At 40.5% G+C, this 20725-nt stretch overlaps 1 protein-coding gene across 2 annotated transcripts in view; it reads left to right on the forward strand.

Annotated features, from left to right (window-relative positions):
* The first annotated feature begins 527 nt into the window (after positions 1 to 527).
* Positions 528 to 20725, forward strand: part of rhd (Rh blood group, D antigen) — a 51951-nt gene continuing 31753 nt past the window's right edge. For both annotated transcript variants that reach the window (XR_006315676.1, XM_043717645.1), the window contains exons 1-4: positions 528 to 773; positions 4810 to 4996; positions 13125 to 13275; positions 18267 to 18414. Coding sequence is in view for 1 of the 2 variants with exons in the window: in XM_043717645.1 (XP_043573580.1) it covers positions 632 to 773; positions 4810 to 4996; positions 13125 to 13275; positions 18267 to 18414 (628 nt within the window). In the remaining variant the exon portion in view is untranslated. The remainder of the gene's footprint in view (positions 774 to 4809; positions 4997 to 13124; positions 13276 to 18266; positions 18415 to 20725) is intronic.

A 20725-nucleotide genomic window follows, 5' to 3' on the forward strand; every position in this document is an offset into this window, starting at 1 on the left:
TGATACGAGCCTCTCAGTACCACATATGTGCACTCAATGGTCTGAAATACAGTTGTATTGATTTTGAAATATAACTCTGTTTCCTTCACCACAGACACTTCCAGAGAAGCTGCTGTTGAGTTCCTCAAGCAGTTTCTGTGTTTGTTTCAGATTTCCAGCTTCCACAGTATTTTGCTCTTATTTGTTCTCCCTAAACTGGATCCTAAGCACCTTAATTTGTTCCTGGTGGATGATCAGGAAGGTGCATAATGTCCATTATCCATGTAGCAATTATCAAAGTCAATAAAATGTAACAACAAATGGATTTGCAGATTAAGATCCTAAATACAAACTTGTATCAAGAGATATTAAAGGAGATGACAAATATTAAGTATGATTTGATTAAAAACATAAATGGGGCAACAAACATATTTTACATGATAGTTAATTTGTTCAATGTGTTCATAACTTTGCATCTGATTAAGTCGCAGCCCCTTGAAGATATAGGTGTGGCTAATAAACTTATCTAAAAGCAGCTTTCGCTCATGACTACGTAATAATAAACGGGCAAAATACGAGGACGTTACACATATTCATTTTATTGACATTTAATCGAAAGGAAAAAGTGGCTAAAATATTTAGAAAATCCACAATGTCTCCAAAATTAGGTCCAAACATTGGGATTAGCTTTGCTTTGCTGGCTCTGAGTTTACAATGTATAATCATAGTATTATTTGTATTATATTTGGATTACCCTGAATCTTGCTCAAAGAAATACACTGCGACATATGCAGGTAAGTGTACTTTAAACTATTTTCTTTGCAGTTAAACTCTTAAGTGTGTGTATTTTGTAATGATTAGTGCTATGAATTCCTATCCAATAGAAAATGGATTATGATTAACAAAACTTAGCTCATGCTGGAACCATCCTGACTGTCAGAAATAGGAAATCTACAACCACACTATTCGGGTTAGATTTGGAATTTAATTTAAGAAGGAAGTGTTCGAACATTCTCCAGCACCATCATTGACCACTAGCAGGCTTTCGATACAGTTAATTAAGCCCCCTTTATGTGAAGGTCAGTAACAAAAATGTCCTCTACATCCGAAGCTGTATTGGATTATTATTGCAAATTATGCAGTCAAGAACAAGTATAAATTTTGAGGTAAAGATTGGGTTGCATGCATCAAAAATACTTGAATTAACAAAGGAATCAGTTCATATTGCTCAGAACAAAAATAGGTAGCTGTAAATATAAAATGTTGTTCCCTGTTTGTACACATGGCCACTTCTTTCATATTAATTAGTTAACGAAGAAAAAAATATAGCTTTGGAATAAAGGCAACAAGATGAGAACACAGAGATCAAGACTAACGTTTCCTGAACTTTAAAGTTGTTGTTAAAGAGATGACAGTGGCAGACCTTGACATCAAGGCTGTATTCGACCGCATATGGCTTCAAGGAACCCTAACAAAACTGGAATCAATGGATATCAGGGCGCAAATTCTTCACTGCTTGGAGTCACACGTGGCACATTGGAAGATGGTTGTGTTTGTTGGAGATCAGACATCTCAGCTCCAGGACATCTCTGCAGGAGTTTCTCAGTGTAGTGTCTGAAGCCCAACCATCTCCAGCTGCTTCATCAGTGGTCTTCAGCCACCATAAGGCCAGAAGTGGGGATGTTCATCAATGATTGCACAGTGTTCAACACCATTCACAGCTCCTCAGATACTGAAGATGTCCGTGTTCAAATGCAACAAGATCTGGACAATATCCAGATTGATTTGGGTTGAGAAGTGACAAGTACCATTCACAACACTATTGGCTATTTCCAATCAGAGAAATCTAACCACCACCGCTTGACATTCAAAGGTGTTACCATCACTGAATCTCCCACTATCGACATCCTTGGGGTAACCATTGACCAGAAACTCAACAGGCTTTGTCACATAAACACAATAGCTACAAGTGCAGATCAGGGGCTAGGAAAGAGTTCCCCTCATGCCTGGATGGTTGCAGCTCCAACAAAACTCAAGAAGCTTGACACCATTCAGGAAAAAGCAGCCCACTTGATTGGCACTACATCCCCAAGCATCCACTCCCTCCACCACAAACGCTCAATGGCAGCAGTGTGTACCATTTACAAGATGCACTGCAGAAATTCACCAAATATCCTTAGACAGCACATTCCAAACCCATGACCTCTTCCATCTAGAATGACAAGGGGACAGATATATGAGAACACCACCACCATCAAGTTCCCCTCCAAGCCACTCACCATGCTGATTTGGAAATATATCAGCAATCCTGGAATTCCCTCCCTAAGGGCACTGTGGGCCAATCTACAGCACATGGACTGCAGCAGTTCAAAAAGGTTGCTCACCACCACCTTCTTAAGGGCAACTAGGGATGGGTAATAAATGTTGGCCTGCCAGTGAATATAAAAGAAAATACCACTCATTGGAGTATTTAATGTGCTGATGTCTGATGCTTATGTTTATGTAACATTAGCCCAATGCAACTTTTGGCTTTTCTTACTTCCACATTTTCTTCATTTTTGTGTTAAAGTTCTCTTCTCCTTTCTGTACATCTCTTTGCTCTTCATATCTTCTTTGACTGACATTTGTTAAGTAGGAATGTATATGGCTCACTCTCAAACTTCTTGCTATGTGCAATGGGGAATAACCCAACATCAATCTTTCCCTAATGCACAGCTAACATCATGAATTTTTTATGCTTATGCTCTGAATTATAAGTGAAAACTTTGTTTATTGTTGTTAGTTGGAAGAACTCACTGGAGCAAAACTTCTTGCACCACCACTATGTTCTTTAGGTGTCAAGCTTCAAAAAGTAGTTATATATCCTATTCCAGCATTATTTCTTAATTCATAACATTAATACAGAAAGGCAATTGCACTTAGAAATATGTTATGAACTAAAATGTTACATCTGTAGAGTGCCTTGGGCTGTTTCCTTACGTTAATTATTTAATTACCTTTCATATAGTCAAAGAAAACAACAGTGTGTATATAATTAAATAGATTGAATAGCAGTCTCCAGTGATTGGAATTATTTATAAACTAGAAAACAAATTTTAATTACTATAGATTAAAGCACAGGACCAATGCCATATTGTTTAAATTACTGGGCAATACAAGTCATTTAAGTTAAAGTATATATTTTATGGTATGTTCTATAAGGCAACATATGAATAACAAGCCAGATCATTATGGAATATGGATTTTCTCCCAGTTATATTTAAAAAGCAATTGGAACTAAATCATAGGAATTCAAGCAGGTTTTAATATGCTCATGCATTTCAAAAATAAATTAAATAATCTCCAAACCCAAATGTAATGTCAGCAGGTTGGTGAGCTTGTTTGGCTAGTTTATGGTGTGCTGTGCACCTCATGATTTTAAAACTATATCGCATACTGTTTTAAACATTATCCTGTCAATATCATGTTACTAGTAGCTGAAAGCAGCAAAAGTGAGGCACAGAAATGAAAATGTCTGAAATCTAGGATATCAATGGAGATGTTTGAGCGTTATGTTCTGGCTTCTGACAGAACATGTTTGGGCGAGACTATAAAGATCAGTAGCTCACAGCAGTGACTTCCAAGATATGATAAAACCAACCCATTAGGTCTAGTATCAAAATAATTGGGCGTTAAAATCTGGAAGTTCTGATAAGAGAAATCCACAACTGCTTCCTTTTTAAACTCATTTTTGTATTTTAATTAGTTAGATTTTAATATTTAAACAGGAAGTATCAGAAATGGAAATTAGAATAGCATGAGAAGAATTAGAAATCATGAAGTAGTTTTTAGCCATATCGATTTACATAATTATGTATTATTATTATTGCAAAAGTTTCACAGTTACGTATCACCAAGTCAAGTTTGGAAGCATTTCTGAGGAGTTCATGGGCAGGCAAACATGACAGCCAATTTGAACAAGCAAAATCCAACAATATGGGTGAATGAGCATGAGCTTTGGTGGTATTGCTTGAGGGGCAGAATGTTAGTCAGGGCTTTGGGAGAACTATTTTCTCCACTTCAAACACTGACCTTGAGATCTTCAGTGTCCACCTGACCCATAGATTTGTGGACGATTAAGAACACAAGTTAATTGCCATTGCAACAATAAACATTGGTACATAGAGCATGTTCACAATGGAATCCAGATTCAGCATTAACTGCTGTAGACTTTAGGCAGATTCCTCTTTCCTGGAGGTGTTGAGCTTGGAGGCGGGAGTGACAAACACAAATCTCACCACCATTTTGCCTCTAATGGAATTACGTTTGCCATGGGAAGGTACACGGTCAACCTTCTCAGCTCACTGTCAATGGTCACCCTTAATTGACCAATTGAGGGTCTCTGCTTGATGTTGGAATTCACTCAGCTCTGGCCAGTCTTGCCTGCCTTCTGGTGTGCATAACCCAGAGTGAAACTGTGAGAATAGCTTGTTAGCTAGTGAGGGAATTTCCTCAATCAGTGCCTGTTTCTGGGTATCCTACCGACGTCAACCATGATTTCCATTGTGCAAGAGCTACAAGCATTTGACAAACTGACAGCTCTTCCTGGGCAGGTGAAGGGTGGCCAGGGTGCCATTAATGGTATTAGATTTGGTGAGTCTTCCCTGGCTCTCCAACTGGATGACAAAACTCTCAGTCCATCAAGGTTTTATTCGAGCGAATCTTCAGAATTTTATAACATAGATATGAAAGATAATTTTGGTTCACACAGACACACACACACAAAACTATGATGATCTCAAAAAAACTCAAAGTACTGCATTTCCCTCTTTCCCCTTTTTACAACAACAGTATTTCAAGATGTCAATACAATGGTCTTTCTTGGCTTTGGCTTCATGACTACGTTCCTGAAGAGATACGCACGGAGTGGCATTGCCTTTACTATGCTTCTTGCAGCCTTTGCACTTCAGTGGGCCACAATCCTAGAAAGTTTGTTCTTTGACTCTAAGAACTCGAAGATACGAATAAACATGACCAGGTAAAAGTTTCTTTGTACCTCATTATTAGAACAGACTTTAAACTAATATTTTGTTCAGAGTGTGAAAATTCTCAGTAAATCTATATTTTATATTTTTGTTTAGTTACACCTGTAGCCTAAAGTAAATTGCATTGGAATAGTAAATAATTCTATCTGTAATGGGATTATTTAAGAATGCAGCCATTTTGAGAAGCTCTAAGACAGCATGCTTGAGCTTCTCTTGATCAGGTCTTTGTTTTCCAAGGAGATCACCTGTATTTAAGCTCAACAGGTCCAACTACATTGATATCTCCTGCTGGGCAGGTAATGTTGACTTGTAAAAACCGAAAGCACTGGAGAAACTCAGCAGTGAGTTTTGAGAAGGTTTGTAGCTCAGGTTTAGGTTTTGAATGTAGATTTGCTTGCCGAGCTGGAAGGTTCATTTCCAGACGTTTTGACAGTCTATTAGGTAACATCTTCAGTGGGCCTCAGGCAAAGCACTGTACATGATTCTTGCTTTCTATTTATATGTTTGGGTTTCTTTGGGTTGGTGGTGCCATTTCCTGTGGCGATGGCATTTCCTGTTCTTTTTCTCAGGGGGTGGTAGATGGGGTCTACCTCGATGTGTTTGTTGATAGAGTTCTGGTTGGAAAAACATGCTTCTAGGAATTCTCATGCGTGTCTCTATTTGGCTTGCCCTAAGATGGATAGGGTGTCCCAGTCGAAGTGGTGTCCTTCCTTATCTGTATGTAAGGATACTAGTGACAGGGGGGTCATGTTGTTTTGTGAAAAACACTACATTGGACAAATAGGCAGAAAACTAGCCACCAGGATACATGAACACCAACTAGCCACAAAACGACATGACCCTTTGTCACTGGTATCCTTACATAGAGATAAAGAAGGACACCACTTCAATTGGGACAACACATCCATCTTAGGGCACGAGGTTTCCTAGAAGCATGGCATTCCAACTGTTCTAGACATTGAACAGATTCATATGCTGGATCAACTGTGACCAATATGTAATGAAATTCCTATTAAAATGTCTGAAACAATTCCTCTTCTGACAGGTTTCTTCCTTAGCATAATTCCCAGTACACTGGGAAAACATTGCTGAACCATGGGTGAACATTTGTTCAGAGCATAGAATCTCTACAGTGTGGAAACAGGCTATTCAGCCCAACAAGTACACACTGATCCTCTGAAGAATATCGCACCCAGACCCATTCGTATCTACTATTACTCCACATTTTCCCTGATTAATACACCTAACCTACACATCCCTGAAAACTATGGGCAATTTAGCATGACCAGTTCACCTAAACTGCACATCTTTAGACTGTGGGAGAAACCAGAGCACCTGGCAAAACCCATGCAGACATGGGGAGAATGTGCAAACTCCTCACAGACAGTTGCCCAAGGCTGGGATCAAACCCGTGTCCCTGGTGCTGTGAGGCAGCAGTGCTAACCACTGAGCCACAATGCCACCATTATGTTTGATGAAGAAGGATAAAATATACTATTACCACTTTTTAGCATGATTACAATTGAAATGTTGCATACTTACCTCTTAATTTATCTGGTATATTAATGACATTGCCAACTGCATTTCCCATTATTACAGGATAATACAGATATCAATTAGTGGAAGCTATATGTACTCAGTAAACACAGAGTTGGCATGAAATAAGATTAAGCACAATATTAGAGATACCTTGCATCTCTAGAGGTTCTGCTGTTTTTGTTTTAGCCAATAAAATCTGTACACTAGTGATGGGAATTTAGAAAAATTGTCCATGGTTTTGTAAAGACTGATTGACAGCCTTTCGGGTCTTGAAAAATTTATGGATGGAATTTTTCCAGCCCCTGAATGATGTGGACAATAGCAAGACAGTTGGGAAAAAATTAGATTTTCAACTTAGAGAAATGAAGTTGGATTTTCCACCCAATGTTTGAACGGTGAGGCAAGAATCTTGCTAGTGAGTGACAAAGACTCATTCGCATGAATTAACATCTCATTGTCACCTTTATATGCACTTTGCTATTCTTCCATGCAGCAGAGAGAAACTAAATGCCAACAATTCCTCAAATGAAAGTCAAAACAGGTACCTAGCAGCTCCAGCTCACTGTGGTCCTCTGCCATCTTGGCCAGCATTGCCCAACATCTCAGAGCATGCTCATTGGGTAGCTATTACCAACACCACTTGTTCAGGGTGGTAGGCACCAGATATGCATGAGCCTCACCATATCATTATGGCACACGTCTGACTCAGAATACAGACATCCACTTCAATGCTGCACTTTCAAGTGCATCGCCACTTGCATTGTAATGCCATTGCTGCCAGGCTGACTTGCATGCAGATCATTGAATGGTGACATTCCTGATGAAGGGCTTATACAGTCATAGAGTCATACAGATTACAGCACTCAAACAGACCCTTTGTTCAACTTGTCCATACTGACCAGATATCCCAACCCAATCTAGTCCCACCTGCCAGCACCCAGCCCATATTCCTCAAAATCCTTCCTATTCATATATCTATCCAGATATCTTTTAAATATTGCAATTGTACCAGCCTCCACCACATCCTCTGGCAACTCATTCCATACACATACCACCCTCTGCGTGAAAAGTTACCCCTTAGGTCTCTTTTATATCTTTCTCCTCTCATCCTAAACCTATGCCCTCTAGTTCTGGACTCCCCGACCCCAGGGAAAACACTTTGTCTATTTATCCTATCCATGTCCCACATGATTTTATAAACCTCTATAAGGTCACCCCTCAGCCTCTGACGCTCCAGGGAAAACAGCCCCAGACTGCCTCAGTCTCTCCCTATAGCTCAAATCCTCCAACCCTGGCAACATCCTTGTAAATCTTTTCTGAACCCTTTTAAGTTTCACAACATCAGTCTGATAGGAAGGAGACCAGAATTGCACACAATATTCCAACAGTGTATAGTACAATGTCGTGTACAGCCGCAACATGACCTCCCAACTCCTGTACTCAATAGTCTGACCAATAAAGGAAAGCATACCAAAAGCCTTCTTCACTATTCTATCTACCTGTGACTCCACTTTCAAGGAGCTATGAACCTGCACTCCAACCCTTTGTTCAGTTACACTCACTAGGACCTTACCATTAAGTGTATAAGTCCTGCTAAGATTTGCTTTGCCAAAATGCAGCACCTCACAGTAATCAAAATTAAACTCCATCTGCCACTCCTCAGCCCATTGGCCCATCTGATCAAGATCCTGTTGTAATCTAAGGTAACCTTCTTTGCTGTCCGCTACACCTCCAATTTTGGTGTCATCAGCAAACTTACTAACTATACCTCTTATGCTCACATCCAAATCATTTATATAAATGATGAAAAGTAGTGGACCTAGCACCGATCCTTGTGGTCCACTGGTCACGGCCTCCAGTCTGAAAAACAACCCTCCACCACCACCCTCTGCTTTCTATCTTTTTGAGCCAGTTCTGTATCCAAATGGCTGGTTCTCCCTGTATTCCATGAGATTCAACCTTGCTAACCAATCTACATGAAACCTTGTTGAACGCTTTACTGAAGTCCATATAGATCACATCTACTGCTCTGCCTTCATCAATCCTCTTTGTTACTTCTTCAAAAAATCCAATCAAGTTTGTGAGACATAATTTCCCATGCACAAAGCTATGTTGATTATCCCTGATCAGTCTTTGCCTTTCCAAAGACATGTACATCCTGTCCCTTCTGAAATGTCAATTCTCCTGCTCCTCAGATGCTGCCTGACCTGCTGTGCTTTTCCAGCGTCACACTTTTCAACTCTAACTTGAATGCAGGCACAGTTATCTGGCTCATGGATTAGAGTAACTGGTTTCTCAGAGCCCTTTGCTTGCTGACTTAGCACTCATTCACTTTATCTCTAACTGGATGCTCAAACATTCCTGCTTTGTCTTTTTGCATAATACTGCACCATTCAAAACTTACAGATTCACCATACATCATCTTGCTTTCCCACTTATTAGTGCACAAATCAAGGCAGCTTGTCAAACTAGTCAACAGTAATCTATCAAGGAAGCAGACATGTTGCTTTATGATAATGGTACATCAATGTTGTACTGCAGCATGTGTCAGCAGCTTACATGGCAAACACACAGTATGTGCATCAACCAAATAATCATGTATCAAAGTCAGGAATTCTCAGCCAGGTCAAGGTGGTCTGTCATCAGTCGGTAAGTGCCAGCAAAGGAAATTAAGGATGTGGCTTGTCATCAGTCCAGGGACCTGTCTGGTCAGTAGGTGTTTGGGGCTGGTACAGTCAAACTTTCCATATCATTAGAGACCAGGGAGTGGCTCACAGTCAGTCCTGAACAATAACAAGATGTTATGCTACTGTGGGCAATAGGGAAAGAGTAGCAACCTCTTTAAAAGAGTTCTAACATGGTATAGCACTAAGGATGTGAAGAACTTGATTCTTGTAGCTGCTCTTACAGCTGATCAGGTAGATAATGATGTAAAGTTGTAACACATTTAGCATGAATTTCTATTTCCAATGAAGAGCCAACATGCACGTTTGTGCCCTCAGAAGCTTCTATTTTTCATTTCCCTCCCATTACATTTACTATCTAGGACTATTCGCAAAGACTGGCAGTGATTTACCTGGTATGTATCTGGGCTCTAAATGTGGCTCCAGTCGCAGAAAACCTATAAGGTCCTGAAAATGCTGAGTATGTCTGCCTTTGGTAAGTGCAAGGTGGCACAGGAATGGGGCTACCTAAGTGGGTAGCATAAAATAGTGCGAGAAAACTTGCTAGAGCTCATGGAGAGAAACATATGAAACTCTCTGAAATTATGGTAAAATTCAGCTCAGTGTTACAATCTTGGAGTTTCATTTCCTCAGATGAAAGCTAATGCCAGAGATGTTTTGAAAAATATTTCTTCAAACTTATGTGTAAAATATAAACATTTCCACGTTAGTGTCAGAAATTCTGAGAAGTTGCAACATCCCTTGGAGTTCATTGCTATCTGTACTCCTGCTAAACCAACACATATACTCTTCAAATACTGATGATATCCATGTTCAAAGGGGGCAAGACATGGACAATGTACAGGTTTGGGCTGACAGGTGGTAAGTAACATTCATGCAACACAAGTGATTGCTAATGACTATCTCCAACAAAAGAGAACCTAACCTTGCTCCTTGGCATTCAATGACATTACCATCACTGAATCTCCCAATATCAACATCCTGAGGGTTGCCATTAACCAGGAACTGAACTGGACTTGCCATATAAATACTGTGACTAGGAAAGAAGGTCAGAGGCTCAGAATTCTGCACTGAGTAATCTACCTCTTGACTCCCCAAATCCTGTCCACTATCTACAAGGCACAAGTCAGGAGTGTGATAGAATACTCTCCACTTGCCTGGATGAGTACATCTCCAACAACACTCAAGAAGCTTGTCACCATGCAGAACAAAGCAGTCTGCTTGAATGGCACTACATCCAGAAATTGTCACTGTCTTCACTAGTAATGCTCAGCAGCAGCAGCAGTAGTGTTTAGCATCTACAAGATGCAGTACAGAAACTCACTAAGGCTCCTTAGACAGTACTTCCTCAACTGATGACCATTACCATAGAAGAACAAGGGTAGCAGACGCATGGGATCACCAAACCTTGCAAGATCCCCTCCAAGCCACATACAATTCTTAATTGGAAATGTATTGCCTGTCTTTTAATATTGCTGGGGCAAAATCCTGGAACTCCCTCCGAATGGCCCTGTGGATGTACCTGCACCAAATGGACTGCATTAGTCCAAAAGGCAGCTCACCACCACCTTCCCAAGGGCAACTAGAGAAGGGAAATAAATACGTGCACAGCTAGTGTCACCCACATTCCATGAATTAAAAAATAAGTTTCAAAAAAGTGAATCTGCAACTTCGATCTCCACCAGAAATACTTGATCAATCTGGTCCAATGCAAGTGAATATTTTGAGGTTGGAAAAGTCTCAAGCTTGTCTTGAAGCCATCTATGTGGGAATACTTTTAATTGGCAGAGTTTTAAACAGGAAGGCAACATTTCATCAGAGTTGGAAATCTGTGTAGAGAATTTAAAAGTTATGTTGTACAGAGTTCAAAGGATGAATTCAGTATAGATGATTACACTTGCCAGACAGTCATAGCTTTGAGGTGCTGTTTCCATACAGTTCTTGCCTGATCATTGCAAAAGAGACAGCAGAATATTACCAGGTAAAGTGAAGGGCTACAGTTTAAATTTCACTTCTTGAAATAATTGGGCAGAAATCAGGGAGAACCACGTGTAATGTTGGACCTTGGTCTTAGACTATCCAATGGGCTATCCAATGAAGTCTCACTTTTATCCATAATGCTAAATCTGTGAAGCTTCATATTGAACGTTATGAATTTCTTTCTCCTGATTTTCTCACTATGTCCAAAGGATGACTTTTTGAGATTTTCTTCTATGAACTGTACTATGAAGAAGTAAATTCACCATATTATGCACCAAAAAGAACAGGATTGCACAAATGTGGAAATAATCTCAATTGGTTATGCTTATAATTGGTATTAGAACAGAATTAGCAACACAAGAACATTGGAAATGCAACAAAACACTGGAGTGGAGTTACACTACAGCTAAATTTAGATTTAGGTTTTATTGTCATGTGTACTCAAGTATTGGTTACAAAGAATGCAGTGAAAAGTGCACAATGTTGCCACACGCTGTGCCATCGTAGGTACAAACTTTTAGTTACAGAAGTAGAAAAATAAAGAAATAAGAAGTTCAGTACCACAATCTTCTTTGTATAAAGTGGAAAAGTAAAGAAATAAGATTTTAAAAATCAAACATTACACTCCATTCTTAAGTTGTCGGCCTGCAGATGCTGCAAGCTGGGCTTTCCCCAAGCGTGCTCGCGTTCCCCTGCTTTGGGCATGCTTTCACTCACACTGGGGTAAGACCCGCCTGTGTTCACCAGTTGCCCTTGCTGCCAACCACTGCTGCTGACCTCCATAGGGCACAACAGGCCTCACCACCTCGTCTCACAAGGCTTCAGCCAAGTCTGCTGACTTGCTGCTGCTGCCATCCTTGACTGCCCCACCATTGCTGCCATTTGGCCCCCTGCTGGGCCCCAGCTGCTGCCAGGTTCCATTGCGACTTCAGCTGCCTGCCTGCAGAGTCCTGCTTCAACACTGCCAATCGTGACCAGCCGCCTTGTGGCCCACCATGAAAGTCCCCCAGCCATCGCCATTGCTGCCTCCACCCCTGAGCTCCAAAGGACAATGAACCAAAAGAGAAAAGAGAAAAACGAGAGAAAAAGAGCAGTTGCAGCAATGAGCCTCAGTGAGAAGGCCTACTCCTTTGCCATCTTGGGTTTTGCAAGCTAGAAGTAACTGTTTGGAAGTACTGCAGAAACATTGCAGAAAATAGTGTACATTTTATCAATATTTTTCTCATCTTGCACTCTATTAGGACATTTCACAAGAATAACATGAGAGGAGGCTTGACAGGAGAGCACTGATTGGTTAGATGTGCACTCTGATTGTTTCATTGCAGACATTAAGAACATGTATTTGCACTGTGCCTGTTTCAACTCAACAAATTTGGTGACATTCATTCAAAGATTCATTTCTCAGGGCAATGCACTGACCAATCAGAGTCAAAGTTAATCTGCTGATTTAAAATTTAAACTAGGCCTGGTAGTGAACTCTTAAATCAGTATTAATGAATGTATTCTCCATGTCAATACCCTTACCTCTCGTGCAATGTAAATGTCAGTTTTGCCGTTGAATTGGTATTCTTGAGAAATGTCCAGATGAGTATAAGTTGAAAGGCTTCATCAAAATATGTCTTTTTTCAGCACTATTTAAACTAGAACTGATAAGGAAATCTCACACCACTTTGCTTTAGCATACTCAATGTGAAATGAGGATCTGACTCATTCGCCAATACTTACATTGATGCGTTGAACAATGGTGCTTTAAATGAAACAGCTGGTTAAAGCTCAGTAAAATTACAATATATACTTTCAACTGGTGTTGCTCAAAAGACATCGATACATTTAATGTTGTCCCGATATGCATTCATTTGCCTTTGATTCATTTTTATGATCGCTTATCTTGGCTAATCGAATTTACTGTTATTTTTAGCATACTCCATGCAGACCTGAGTGCAGTGTCTGCATTGGTTTCAATGGGTGCTATACTTGGAAACACCAGTCCTATACAGTTACTCCTGATGGCCATCCTGGAAGTGACATGTTTTACTACTAATAAGTGGCTTCTGATGTATTTGTTTCAGGTAAGCAAACAAAGTGAAGTGAAAAGCTGCATTTGGAAGGTTTCAATTGAGATATTAATTGCATTTAATTGAAAAATTACAAGGGCAAAAGAAGTCTAAGTTCTCCCTACTGTGGTATGTCAATGCGTTTTTATATCTAACATTGTCCTGGTTCAATTTCTCTGTAGGTGATAATAGGACATTTGGTCCTTTGCTATATAAATATCAGAGGTTCATGGATAATAATATTATCTGCAGAATAGTATTCTTTTCAATTATCTTCCCTGACTTTTCACCTTATTGCTTTAGAGTCATTTTAAGGAATGATTTCACAGGCACCAATGATTATGGATATGTTACTTAAGTGATCCAGCATACAAATTCAGAGACTGATTGTTGGTAGGTTGAATGACTCATTTACAGAGCAGAAGGAGGCTATTTGGCCCATCATTTGTTGGTTAGTCAACAAGGATCTGACTACACTAATTCCACTTTCCAGTTCTTAGTCCATAACTCTGGAGACGGTGACCACATAAATGAATATCTAAGTACTACTTGCCAGTTCAGAGAGTTTTTGACTCAACCACTCTTCAGATAGTGAGTTCTCTATTCACTTCTGCTCTTAGCCAGCCACTTCTTACCTTAAATTATGCCCCCAAGAATAGAAGACTAGCTCTCTACAAATGGAAAAATGCCTTCAATTCCATCCCATTCATATAGCTCAAAAGCCTATCCACTTCTATCAGGTCCCCTTTCAACATTCACTGCTCCAAGAAAAACAGCCCTGCAAGTGAAAAGAAGTAGGAACAAATTACTGCAGATGCTGGAACCTTTTCTAAAAATCTGAACCGCTGTTATCCTCAGCACATTCAATCTTTTCTCATTCTTAGACCCTCCAGCCCTGGCAACATTCTGGGAAATCTCCTCTGCACCCTCTCAAGTATAATCACATCCTTTCTATAAGGTGTAACCAGAACTGCACACAGGTGTCCCAATTGTAACCAGTGTTTTATACAATTTTGCAATATACCCCCTGTTCTTGTATTCCATGTCTCAAATAATAAAGACAAATATCCTCTTTGCCTTCTTAGCCAGCTTTTCTACCAGCCTTGCTACCTTCAGGGAGCTGTCCATATGACTTTGACCTTCTGTACCTTCCTAACATTCATAATGTAATCCCTTGCTTTGTTAGTCCTCCCCAGCAGCTTTATCCCACACTTTACTGGGTTTAATTCCATTTGCCACTGGTCTACCACCTGAGCAGCCCGTTGATATCCTCCTGCAGTCTACACCTGTCCTCACTGTTTCTAACCTGACCAATTTACACATTGTAGAATCATAAAGTCATACAGCTTGGAAACAGACCCTTTGGTTCAACAAGTCCATGCTGAGCATAATCCTAAACTAAACTAGTCCAACCTGTCTGCTCCTGGCTCACATCCCTTTAAACCTTTCCTATTTGTGTTCTTACACAAATATCTTTTAATGTTGTAATTGTATCCGCATCCACCACTTCCTCTGGGAGTTCATTCCAAGCATAAATCATGCTTTGTATAAAAGATTTGCCCCCATGTAGTTTTTAAATCTCTCTCCTCTCACCTTAAAAATGTGTCCCCTAGTCTTGAAATCCCCCATCCTAGGGTAAAGCCAACTACTATTAACTCTATCTATACCCTTTATTATTTTATAAACTTCTATAAGGTCACCGATCAACCTCCGTTACTCCAGTGAAATAAGTTAAAGACTATCCAGCCTTTCTTTATAACTCAGATCTTCAATGCCCAGCAACATTTTTAAACTTCTTGATCATACTCTCAACATTCAAATCCAGATCATTAATGTCCATCAAAATAACAAGAACCCTTGTAGCAAGCCCTGCAGATCCCCACTTGAAACAGACCCAGTCACACAAATATTCATTGACCACTGTCATCCATTTTCTGCCTCTCAGACAATTTTTGTTTCCAGTACCTTGCATTCAATGAACTCTTCCTTTCCTGACCAGTCTGCCATAGGGACCTTAACAAAAACCTTGCTCAAGTCCACGTAGGGAACATCCAATGTATTAGCTCCCTGGTGACCGTCTCAAAAGATTTGATCAAATTTGTCAAACATGATCTTCCCTCCACAACTCCATACTGTCTATCCCTGGTTGTACTGTGTCTATTTGGGTGCAGACATATTCTGTTCCTCAGAATTCTTTCTAATTACCTCCCACCACTGGGTTAGACTGATGTAATCTCCTGGATGCAATTTAAGAAATTTGCTCCCTCCCTGCTTAGCATATTAAAACTATCTCAGTTAATATTTGGATTGCTAATATCCCCCTATCACGACTCTCTTATTATTCTTCCACTTCTCTGAAATTTGATTCCAGATTTATCTTCTATTTTTTGCCTACTGTTTGGAAATCTAAACCACCCAACCATTAATGTGTTTGCATCTTTTGTGTTTTCTATTTCCACCTGTATGGTCTCATTTGATGATAAATCCAAGATATCATCCTCCCTCTCTGGGTTAATTGACTCCTTGAGCAATAATGTAACATTCTATTCTCTTCTCCCCCACCCCCTCTGTATCTTGTCAAAATATTCTATAATCTGATCTGCCAGTCCATCCATCTTTCAGCCAAGTCTCAGTCATAACTATGACATCATCCTCCTACGTTCCTATCTGTGCCTGTAGCTTGTCTGCCTTATTCCTCCTGCTCTTTGCATTAAAACACATTCCATCTAGCCTTGCTAAATTCACTTCTTTCTTATGTAGCCTATATTTCCTCTGCCACACTTAGTTGTGTTTTAACTTCTAATTTCATAACAGCTACTCTCCCCTTTAAACTGCTTCCCATCCCCCTGCCAAATGCAGCACAGTGGCTCAGTAGTTAGCTCTGCTGCCTCACAGCACATGACCCGGGTTCGATTCCAGCCTTGGGTGACTGTCTGTGTGGAGTTAGCACATTCTCCCGTGTCTGGGCTTCCTCCAGGTGCTCTGGTTTCCTCCCACAATCCAAAGATGTGCAGGTTACGTGGATTGACTGTGGGAAATGCAGGGTTACAGGGATATGGTAGGGAAGTGAGTCTGGGTGGGATACTGTTTGGAGGATTGGTATGGACTCAATGGGCCGGGTAGTCTGCTTCCACACTGTAGGGATCCTATCATTCTAGGATTCTATAATTCAATCCAGTTTAAAATCTGCCCCAAAAGCACTAGCTAATATCCCCAGAAGGGTGTTGGCCCCATTTCTGTTCTGGTGTAACCCATCTGAGTTGTTCAGATTCCACTTCACCCAGAAGTGCTCTCCATGCCTGAAACGCTGAGTTCAATGTCATCTCTTCAGCCATGCATCCATCTCCTTAATCCTTCTGTTCTTACACTAACTAATGTGTAGCACCGGGAGCAATCCAGAGGTTACTACCATTGAAGTCCTTCTTTCCAATTTTTTTACCTAACTTCCTAAGATCTGCTTGTAGCAACTTATTTCTTTCTTCTTATGTCATTGGTTCTAATATGGATTACTACCTCTGGCTGTTGACCCACCACATTAAAATTGCTCTGTAGCCCTGATACCTGGGAGGCAACATATAATCAGAGAATCATAGAGTGCCTACAGTGGAGATTGTAGCCATCCGGGCCATCAAGTCTGCACTGACCCACCAAATAGCATCCCAGAACCATCCTTCCCCCTGCCAGTCTATCCCATAACCCGACATATGCCATGGCCAAGCCATGTAGCCTGTACGTTCCTGGATGCTGTGGATAACTTAACATCGCCAATCCACCTTACCTGCAGGCTACCACTGCTGCCTCACAGCGTCAGGGACCCGGGTTCAATTCCAGCCTTGGGTGACTGTCTGTGTGGAGTTTGCATATTCTCCCCATGTCTGTACGGATTTCCACTGAGTGCTCCAGTTTCCTCCCGCAGTGCTAAACACCAAGTCACCAGGACTATCCTGGAGTCCTGTCTACGTCTGCAAGAGCACTTGTTTACTGTCACACCTCACTGGCATACTTCACTGGAAATCATGTCCTGATGTTCCCGGAGTTGTCACAAAATGTTAAAGATTTTTCAAATAAGTATGTAGTATTCCCAAATTTACCTGTAGTTTAGATTCAGATTGACATGAGGCATGGATTGGAGTAAGTATTTATTGCAAAATGTAAAGATCCTAGCTACAGGTTAACAGTTATGAACTATCAACATATAACTCCACTAGTCTAAACTCTAAACCACTTATAAAATTCCCCCGCTACACACACATACAGACAGATACAAGAAAAACATTGGTGATATGGGTGAAAGGAAAACAAGTAAGGCAGTTTAGTGATCCCATTAGGTTTTCTGAGATGTTCCTTTTATGATCAGAATACTGCTCCTCACATCTCCTGTGTCTCACCCTGTGAGTGGCTAATAAATCTCCATTTGGTAAGGGACCTGTACCATATCGTCACCCAGCATCATTATATCAGCAGAGACTCTCGAAGCTATCCTCTTGCTATAAACCTCTCAGCCCATGAATTCACGGATGCCCCCAACAGTTTGTAAGCTGGAAAACCCCGGATACCCAGAGGCACCTCTTGTACAGGATCACACCCCTCAGATTGCCATGAACATTAAAGGGATCATCATTTACAACATTGTCACTCTCTGCCTCAAAAGGCTGTGAGTGCCAGGTCAATTACGTTTCCAAAATGAGATAAGGACAATTTAGTGTGGCAAGTTATCAAGGGAACAAGAATGAGTAACAAGTTGGGGCACACATCAGCCATGATCTAATTGAATGGTGAAACAGGCTTGTGGTCCGAAATGGATTAGAGTCCTGTGGCCACGTACTTTCCAAACTGGGCTGACAATCTGTCTTGATGTATCTCATGGGTAAGCCCTCAGGGAGGCTGGAAGTGGAACTGATGCTACTTATAATGTTGCTTTGGAATAAGAGAAATAATATTCAAAATTAATTCATCATTTAATTGAATTGGAAGCAGAGTTAAGTTCTCATGCTCTTCCACTACAGATTGACCGCAAAACTAGTGCCATGCATCTGCACCTTTTCGGAGCTATGTTTGGATTGACGGCATCACAAATTCTCTATCGCCCGGGGCTACGTAAAGGCCATGAAAAAGAAGGATCGTTGCGAATATCTAACCTTTTTTCCATGATTGGTATGTACCAATTTGGGGGTCAGTTAGCTGAGTTGGTGAACAGCTGGGTTGCAATGCAGATAGTGTTGGACACAACTCCTGCACCAGCTGAGACTACCATGATGCTCTGCTCTTCTCAACTTCTCTCCTTCCCTGAGATATGGTGAGTCTCAGGTTAGATATTAGCAGTTATCTCTCTCCAATGAGAGAAATTTACAGGTTGGTTTTGAAACTCAAAGATACCTTCATGTATAGAGAGTGTGGTGCTGGAAAAGCATAACAGGTCAGGCAGCATCTGAGAAGCAGGAAAATTTATGTTTCAGGCATAAGCCCTTCATCTCCTGCTCATCGGATGCTGCCTGACCTCTGCCTTTCCAGCATATGCAATCCTCACTTTCTCTTATATCTTCATGGATACCCATCAGTTATTTTAAGGTCTGTTTTTCATCTCTGCTACTCACTGCAGGTGCTTCATTCCAGCTGGCACCTCCATGAGCAGGATGCATAATATGTGATTACCTGTAAAGCAGGTTAGGACAACTTACTTGAGGTTGCGATAATTGGTTTCCAATTACACTAACTTCTACCAATTATCATTCCCTAAGGGAAACTTTAACTCCCTCCAGTCAATGAAGTATGGTTGAGAGATTCAAATGGAAGTAATTGGTTGACTGCTCCACTGCTATTTTTTCTCATTGCTTTCTTCATAGAGAGGCCTCATTATGCCTGCAAATTGGAGAATTAACATTAATATGGAAACCTGATTTCAATTTCACTGCCTATTTCATGAAATAGCAAAGAAGATGCTCTTTCTATACAATCTGAGACAATAGAAAGTGTTTGAACAAGTTAAGTGTTGAAATTGTTTTTGTGGAGAAGGAATGCTCTGCCTATTTTATCCACCCAAGTTCCCTCAGCACATGATCACAATTCTTCTTTCTCCCTCTGCTCTAAATATACCTGTTTCTCCTTGGTCACTCCTTGGCCTCCCTGTTGTTGCCTTGGCTTAGTGATAATGAGCTGCATGAGGCTACCTATTGTCACATTCAGCCTCTTAGACTGCAAGGGAGGGTTTGACTATAGTGGAAGTGGGTAAAAGAGCAGTTAGTGGTGCTACATGAAGAGAGATGGTGATGTGTCCTGAGTGAGTGAATGGCAAGCACAGAGACGAGGGATTAATAGTTTGAGACAATGAGTAGACTTGAATCATTTAATATTGAGAGTTGTAGTCCATGAGCCTTGGTAAGATGTGTGCTCAGTGGCAGAGTTAGAGTGAGCATTGGCCCTGTGGGTGTGAGATACCAGAGAGATGTGGAGAATAGAAGATCATTGACTTTCTTCCTGCATTGTTCAGTGTTCTAATTCACTCAGGCCACAAATGGCCAGACTGGTTGGATCCATTGCCTTTTGTAACAGTCAGCTGGAAAAAGGACTGTCCTCCTTTACACCACACTGTTCACCATCACCTCCAGGACTCTGCTGGGAAACCGGGAGTGAGGTTTTCTCTCCTCTATTGAATGTTGAAGTTTGCGTACCACAGGCTGAGGGGCAATTCCTGGCTTGCAGCATCTGAAGTTTGTGTGTTGGACTTTAAGTTTGGTGCCAGAGGCATAAATGGTGGTGGCAGTGATGACTACATCCGGCTCTCTGGCCATCTGATTCCCTGAGAAAGGAGCCCCAGAGCCTAGTTGCATACCTATTGAAGTAAAGAATGGAAAATTGCTTGAATAAAATCATTGAGCCATGGAGGACCAGATGCCATGAATTCTTATCCGACAAAACACATCCAAAAAATTCAGTCCAATATCTCAATATAATGTGAAATAAATACATAGTATGCATAATGTTTTTGTATTATTGATAACTCAATGTTTGCATTTTTTAAAAGTTGTGTATTACATTGAAAAAAAAAGTTTAATCAAAATCAAACCATGTCCTTCACCCTGCAGTGTGGAAGAGCCATTATCATATATTGCAATGTGGCAAATATGTCTGCAGCCCTGCACATTATATTTCATATTTCAAATTGTCAAAAGAACTAAATTATGAAATAGCTAATATAATAGCTATAATAATAACTAGGCTCACTATTGTTATTGGAAACATGTCTATACATTCCTGAAAACAAGGGAAATGATAAAACCTGTCATGAGGCTTTTCTTTACATAGTAAGAGGTAGCTAACAGGTTGAGGTTTTACATAGTACATTAAGAAATGTAATAATTTTGGCCTGGAGTTTGCAGTCAGTCTCTAAGCAAAGGCAGTTGTTGTCAATCTCAGACAAAGCTACCAACAAAGGTCTAATGATCTCTTTGGAGTGAATTTCACCTTT

Source organism: Chiloscyllium plagiosum, chromosome 27, assembly GCF_004010195.1.
Source record: "Chiloscyllium plagiosum isolate BGI_BamShark_2017 chromosome 27, ASM401019v2, whole genome shotgun sequence".
In the NCBI taxonomy this organism is placed as follows: Eukaryota; Metazoa; Chordata; class Chondrichthyes; order Orectolobiformes; family Hemiscylliidae; genus Chiloscyllium; species Chiloscyllium plagiosum.